The sequence below is a fragment of the Salvia hispanica genome, chromosome 3 (genome assembly GCF_023119035.1).
Source record: "Salvia hispanica cultivar TCC Black 2014 chromosome 3, UniMelb_Shisp_WGS_1.0, whole genome shotgun sequence".
Classification (NCBI taxonomy): Eukaryota; Viridiplantae; Streptophyta; class Magnoliopsida; order Lamiales; family Lamiaceae; genus Salvia; species Salvia hispanica.
Genome location: NC_062967.1, coordinates 1,859,940 through 1,867,799, shown reverse-complemented (window position 1 = coordinate 1,867,799; position 7,860 = coordinate 1,859,940). Strand labels below are relative to the sequence as shown.

Sequence of the window (7,860 nt, the reverse complement as noted above, 5' to 3'; positions counted from 1 at the left end):
AGTAACATTAAAATTTATAATTTCCTATGACGACAATATTCATGTCTCAGGCAAGAAAACACCAACTTATAATGAGAGTATTTGTCACATATATCGTGGTCGTGTAGTAGCTTTCGTATTTTTACTAAAGCTCATGGAATCATTTTTTTATAGTAATTCAAAAATAGTTCTTTATTTTCTACCTATCTAATTTCCCTTTCATTGTTCACCGTTGTCAAGATTCTATTTGAGTTTGCTTCATTTGTTGTATTCTTAATTCTTTCCTTTTTTAATTTTTTTTCCTCCTCTTATTCACATCGCATTTATGTTTGGCATTTGCCACATTCCAAATCAAGAAATATTTAGCAATTTTTCATTTCTAAACTATACAAATAAACATATAAAAAAAATGCAACAAATCAACATTTCCATATTTTTAAACACAATTAACTTAAAATGGTACTCCAAAATTTTGATATTTCTAAAAATCTAACGATTGTAAATATAAAAATAATCGAAAAAGCGAGAGAAGTAGACAAGCATAATAAATCAGTGATTGAGGGTAAGAGTAGCAAAGAAAGATCCAGTGGATGCCAACCATTTGTAGGGCAAAATAAAAACTCTTTAAAAAAAATCTTATACAAATATAATAATAATCGTTTGCTAGTCAAAAGTGGTTTAATTGCAATGGAGCACAAACATAGTGAATCTATGAAGAAAATTCCGTTCCCAAATTCGTCCAAGAATAATTTCCAAGAACTACAATAAACAACACTAGAGAATATTCCTCCACAATAATTGGGATATTCATGAGTCTACACACTATAATACTAGCAAATAATCATTTCCCACACCAATACTATTTTATTTCATCTAATAATAATACAAATAATAAGTAATGTTTACACAAAATCACATTCATGTGTATATATAATATGATTCCATGTCAATTTCTTTAATCTTGATTCTTTGACCAATGCAACATCGAATAATAACAACAAACCTTGCAAATCAATTTCTCCATTGAAAGTAGATAGTCATAATCACAATTACCAACACTAATTCACAAGCTTACAACTCAAAACCCCAAATCACAATACACTCTTATTTCCCCTAATCACCATCTAGTAGTAGTAGTAAATAATGATATGATTCTTCTTCTTCTTCTTATAATTAAAAAAAAAAAAAAAGCAAAAATTAATTAATTAATAATTAATTAATTAGGGGGTGATGATTTTGGAGGGCACCAACTTGGACGAGGCGAGGGACGAGGGTGTTGCTGAGGTGGAGGGCGACGAGGCTCTCGAGGCCGCCGACGGGGGCGGAGCCGATGTAGAGGTCGGGGGCGGGGCGGGGGGAGAGGGCGGCGATCTCGTCGTCGTCGAGCTCGATGACGGTGGGGTGGACGCCGACGGTGGAGAGGAGGCGCTTCATGACGTGGCACATGCAGCAGGCGGGGCGGCTGAAGATGATCACCGGATTCTCGGCGATCAGGCGCTGGATTCGGGTCTCGGCCGACTCGGCGACGTCGATGGCGAGCGGGGAGGCGGCGGAGGGGGTCAGCTCGAGGCGGACGCCGCCGTCGGAGAGGAGGCCGTACCGGAGGCCTTGCATCGTCGATGTAGAATTGAATTGTTTTTGAGAGAGAGAATGAGAGAGGTGTGTTGATGAGAGAGAGAGAGGGATTTGGGGGTTACTATATACCCAAAATATTGAGTGGGGTGGGGTGGGGTGGGGGGTGATAAAATTGTGTAAATTAATTTGAGTTTTGGATTTTGAAATTTATTTTATAGTAATAGTTCTAAAAAATATAGTAGTCTGCGTTTTAAGGACGGTACGGGTTTTAATGTATAGTATTCCCTCCGTTTCATAGTAATGGAGGCGTTTCTTTTCAGCACGGAGATTAAGAAAAGTTGTGTTAGGTAAGTTAAATAAAGGGGGAGTAAAGTGGAAAATGAAAAAGATAGAGAGATGGAGAGAGAATAAAGTAGGTGTAGAAAAATGTGTTGACTTTTACTAAAAATGGAAATGACTCTATTACTATGGAACGTACCAAAATAGTAAAATAACTCTTGTACTATGGAACGGAGGGAGTACTAATTTGTAAAGTATTTCATAAAAGATACAAAAGGATAAATGAATAAAGTATTAAAGATAAGAGAAAAGATTGAATAATTTTGGTGGATGAGTTGAAAATTATAAATGTGACTATTTTTCACGATTTCTTTTTTCTTTTATTGTAGTGTAATTTTTAAGTGAACGAGAAAAGTATGTGATGTTTTTTTGTATTTACATTTATTACTAATGTATATTTACTCAATTTTGGTGTATAAGTGTTATTGATGGAACATGAATAGTGAAGGAGTAGGGTATGGGTCAAAATTATTTGGGATAGAGGATAAATCAGGGAAATATAGATGTCGTACCGACCATATCTACTTATTACTTTTGAATTATATACTGCGTGATTGTTATCCGTAAGAAGATAAGGTCGGTGCGGTCAAATATACTGATAGTGGGCGACAAAAATTCAAAATATGTTATCTGTAACGACCGTACAATTAATACGAAAACAAAAGGAAAGACTGTTCAAACATCTCAACGTAAAGAATAAAGTGTCGGTGCAGTCAACGCTATAGAAAGAATGGAAAAGATCAAAATATATTATAAGTTACACAATAAAAACAAAAAATAAAAAAAAGTTTGGAGGGTGAATGCTAAATTTTACAAAGTACTAAAGTGATTGATTTATTGTAATTTTAACACATTAAATCGCTTCTACATTGTGGAAATAAGAATTTATTGATGAGTACACACATTAATTACCAAATTAACTTTGGAAAACTCATCAAATAAAACCCTCTTTTAAAATTGACAAGAAACTGCATAAGTACGCCACCGGTTTATATAAAAACCATGGGGTAGTTATTAAACTTTAGGAAAAAAAGTTTTTTAGAATATTGTAAAATGAAATAAAATTATAAATGATAGTAATAATATTTTGATTGGTTGTCGTGGTATGGGGAGACGTAAGAAAGATAATATGAAGCGCAGGTGTAGGGAGTAATTGTGGGGTTACATACACTAGATGACAAAACAGAAAGATCCTACTGATCTGTTTCTTGGTGGTCTCTTATTAATTAATTAATTAATTAATTAATTAACTAATTAACCAATTTTAATTAGTCTCAATTGCTAGACCGACGTAACTTCAGTTAATTAATGCCAAGTGTGGAACATCATACTTGAAATTGCAACAAGTTACGTGGGAAAAAGGTATTCTTTTAGGGAAAAAGCTTTACTAAAAGTCTATATGAAAATGACATATTTGTAAGTTATTTCAATAAAATAAATGACATGTTCACTCTACATATATTGACTTAAAGTTGATGCTCTCAAACTATTATGTGCAATTCAGAATCAACAAGTTAATAAAATAAATATCCTAAAGTAATTTTTAGTAGACAAGTAAAGTTTAGATGTCATAGAGGAAAAAACAATTAACATAGGAGTAGCTTTATTCTCAACTTTTTAAAAATAAATTTTCCATCTAGTATTTTTTTAGTGTGAGCATATAAATGTACCTTTAATCTTCTAGGAGTGATTTTTATGAATTGTTAGAAAAAATCAATAGACAGAAGTGATGTTTCCGACATCTAAATCCACTGAAAAGGAAAAGAAAATTATTTTGTTTAGTGAAAAATAAGTAAATTAGTGTAATTATTCAGTCCTACTAAAAACAAAATTACTGTGATTCCCAACTTCCAAGGAGAATTAAAAATTGAAGGTTTTAAAATATTGTCCAATCTTTTTGGCCAATGTTAGTAGTAGTAAAATATGGAGTACTACTATTATGTGGAGTATTTTATTGAAGTAATATTAATCTATTTTTAAGAGATGACTCATATGAAAGTGGGTTGACCTACCGCAAACTAGTTGCAATTTTCATATACACATACAGATAATAAACAGTCACAAAACGACAGCATCATTTAAGGATACACTTAACCTTAATATGAGGGGTATCATTTTTAATAATCACAGGTGTAGTAATTAAGAGTAGTAATCCAAATCACATAATATTACTCCCTCCGTTCTGTGGTAGTTGAGTCATTTCATTTTCTGCACTAGTAAATTAAGAAAGAGAATAATGTAGTACTGTATCATTTTCACAAAAAAAGTGCAGAAAATGAAATGACTCAACTACCGGAGGGAGTATCAAATTCTGGTTAGATATTAAGGTTTTAAAAATTAAATATGTAAATTATGATATTTAACTTTTATAATTAACAAATTCTCGTATGAAAACGTCTTTAGTGATGCATAAAACATTTAAGGAGTATTAAACAGTAGTAGTATCATTTTCGACATTATTAAAAGAATAATTTTGTCCACGTACAAGGTAACTCGGAAGTTTTTTTTTTTTGATAATTTTATATTTTATATACACATATTTTTAAATTAATTAGTAACAATAAATCAATAATATTGATTTCGGTTCAAGTAGTTACAAGCTAGTGTGAGCTTGACACAGAAAAATACATCAAATTTTTAATAAGTTTAGTTATAGTTGGAGTTGAACTCAATCACGTTAGAATTTACAAAGAGAAGCTCCATTTTTATACTTACAACTTATAGTTGAAGTTGAACTCAATCATGTTATAGTAATTTACAAGGAAAAGCTCCAATTTTGAATCGTTCAACATGAAATTGACCCTTAATTAATCCAACAAATTTAATAATCATTCCACGACAATTAAAGATTTTCAAAAGACAAAATAACAAATAGAATCGACCCAGGTCAAAACCTTTAATTGATCCATCAATTTCAAATAAATATCTTGCCTACAATTCATCAAAAATAAATCCGATCCATCATAATCAACAGTTCAACACCTTGAACGGACTTATCAATCGAGACACATTATATAATACTATCATAATTATTTTCACAGAACATTGTCTGAAAAATTATTCAAGTTTAGTCAGCAACTTCAAAAATTCAAATGAAAACCATAAAATTTTATTATAGTCCAACTTCCATATTAGATCCAATTTAATAAGAATTAATATGAGATTAATTCTTACTTATTAGAGTATTTGAAAAGAAAGTACACGGAGATGAGAGTTGGCATGACTTTGATTTCTCCAAGAGGGAGAAATCATAAAGAGAATGATAATAAATATTTTTATTTAATTATTAACAATAATAAAATATGTTATATTTATATGTGTGATATAAAAAGATCTTCTACAAATTATGAAATAAATCAAATTTTAGTACACTTAATGAAAAATAAATCAAATGCTAACAATTTAGGAAAATAAATAAAATTCTAACAACTAAATAATAAATCATAAAATAACTAAATAATTATACAGAGAGATTATAAGCTCACTTTCGAATCGTAGTAAAAGTTTAGCACAATCTCACCCTATAGTTTTTGGCACACAATAATTAGAAATATATTTAATTTTCATAAAATTTCAATTAATTTTTAAAATTGAAGAACATAAGATTTAGATACTACTCCCTCGTCCACTATAAGAAGTTCCATTTATGAGAATCACGATTTTAAGAAATGTTAAGAAAAATGGATAGAAAAAAGTTAGTGGAATAGAGGTCTCATCTATATATATTCGTTTTAAATGAAATGTGAATGAAATGAGCTAGTTAAAGATGAGATTCTATTACCATATATAGTAAGAGTGAACCGTGACTCTTATTTATGAATAGACTAAAATAAAAAAATGAGACTTTTATTTGCTGACAGTGGGAGTAAAGTATATAATGATATTTGAGGAATTTATCTTTGCGTTAAATCATTTTCATGTAATAGTAGTACATATTTAATGCAGTAAAAATATTTAATTACGTCAGAATTGGGTGTGGTTGGTCAGAACGTGGGGAGTGGTGGCAAAAGCGTAATTATAACGCGAAGGTGGGTCCCGCGATGAAGTCACCGTGCATATCTGAAACATGGAATCAATGAAAGGGGGTTGATGATGAAGGGCGTTCCGGTGGGCCCCATGTGACGTCATGATCGGGTGTACACGTCATCATTACGTCGAGGCGCCGACAGGTGGCAGCAGATCCTGCTCCTCGAACGATGGGGAGAGAGAGAGGGTTGCGTTATGGTGTCACTGTAGGCAAGCACGTCACCGTAACGGGGCAGGTCCCACACCACGTGGGATGTTCACACAATAATCCAAATGTTACTCCATCTGTCTGTGAAATATTGTTCAATTTTTTCGATGGAGGGGCCTAATCCAGTTGATCCGCTCGTTGAAAAGGGCGAGGTCAGGACGTTGAGGTCGTTGTTCGACCGGCTATGCTACTCTCAAATGTGGCATTGTATGCAAATCAAGCAGATGGGTTTGCAAACGCAGCTTCACAGAAGTGATAGTGAGATCACAGCTGCCTGTAACCGGTAGTAAGCCCAGCCTCGCCACGCGGTTGGGCGGTTCTTCCCTTGCCCGGTGCGTACGGTCGATCTTTGCCCGAGCATCCCGGAAAAGCCGTGGGTCCTCCAGTGCCAATCCAGTAACGGAAGCTGCAGTCCATTTGCGTCCGTAGCGAGCGAAGGTGAGTGCTCCCCAAATATCTACCGCACGCCACGACGAAATTCTTGAGGCACTCGTTGCCTGGTCGTCTAGCCGCATTACGAGATACTCATCGAACATGTCCGGCGGACCCTCCACTATCTGGCTATGCCGGATGGCAGCGATTGCGTGTACGGCAGGGCGATAGTCACGGAAAGCTTCTCTTTGCGTCTCGGCAGGCCGGAACTTCGGTACGCGCGGATATAGCGCACTTGTGCTGTGCGCGCGGGAGAAAGAGGAGAGACGGCGCGGTATTCCCGAACCTGACGAAATACATACGCACCGGATACGTGGTTCCTCCAGCGAAATAATCGAGCGAACGGCCGATCGTGCGCACCGGTGTGGTTGCGAGGGATGTATCGGCGCCGCCGGCGGCTTGGCCGTTGGGGGGGTGGCTGCTGCATTCGAGCGATCTCGCTTTGTATGCGGCGGGAGATATAGTTGTTGATTGGGTTGTTGGCGAAACCCGCTACATCCCATCCGGTGGGAGCGGGAGGTACCTCTTCTTCGGAAGAAGAATGTGATATTTCCTCGTCGGACTGAGCACGAGACGATGAATCAGAACTCATTTAATAAAGATGGAGAGAAAAAAGATTGAAAATTTGTGTGAATGAAGTTTGTGGGTGATGAATGGAGGAAGATAGTACGTCCTTCATTTTTTTTTTCTACTTTTAGTAAATGAACTCGATTATCAACTAAATCATTACATTCAGGTTATATCATAAAAACAATATATATAAATGTAAAATCTACATTCTACTAATTTTTTCCATCCACTTTTGATGTTTCTTAAAATTCAGTATCAAATTATAATTCTATTAGTACTATTATTTCTCATTTTCGTGTGAATAAAAAATTAATTTATACACCTGTTTATAGATGATGATCACATTTTATAATTCAATTACTATTACTTTATTATATTTGAATTAAACCCACTATATTGACTATTTTTGGTGAACTAGCACTACTTCTAATCTAGCAGTAGTATTTTGTCCCGTTCACTCTCCTTTTTATTTATTTAACTTGGACTATTTATTATTTTTTCCTATTTACTAATTTTAAATTTAGTTTGCTATCTAAAACGGATAATAAAGTAAGTAGTGCGAAGTTAGTAAATTAATTTCAGTAGATAATAGTAATCCCTCCGTCCTAAGAAAGATGGTTCATTTTTTGGATGACTCGAGAATTTATGCAATTTTATTTTGTGTAAAATAAAGAGAGTAAAGTAAGAAAAATAAAATAAAATAGAAATATATGTATTTTCGTTTTAAATAA

General features: G+C 34.0%; 1 protein-coding gene across 1 annotated transcript; it reads right to left on the bottom strand.

The window, feature by feature from the left end:
* Nucleotides 1-983: 983 nt before the first annotated feature.
* On the bottom strand, nt 984-1,639 carry LOC125215839 (glutaredoxin-C6-like). Its single transcript, XM_048117406.1, has one exon. It carries the CDS (start codon nt 1,591-1,593, stop codon nt 1,192-1,194), a length of 402 nt encoding a protein of 133 aa, XP_047973363.1. The 5' UTR covers nt 1,594-1,639; the 3' UTR covers nt 984-1,191.
* Nucleotides 1,640-7,860: the final 6,221 nt, after the last annotated feature.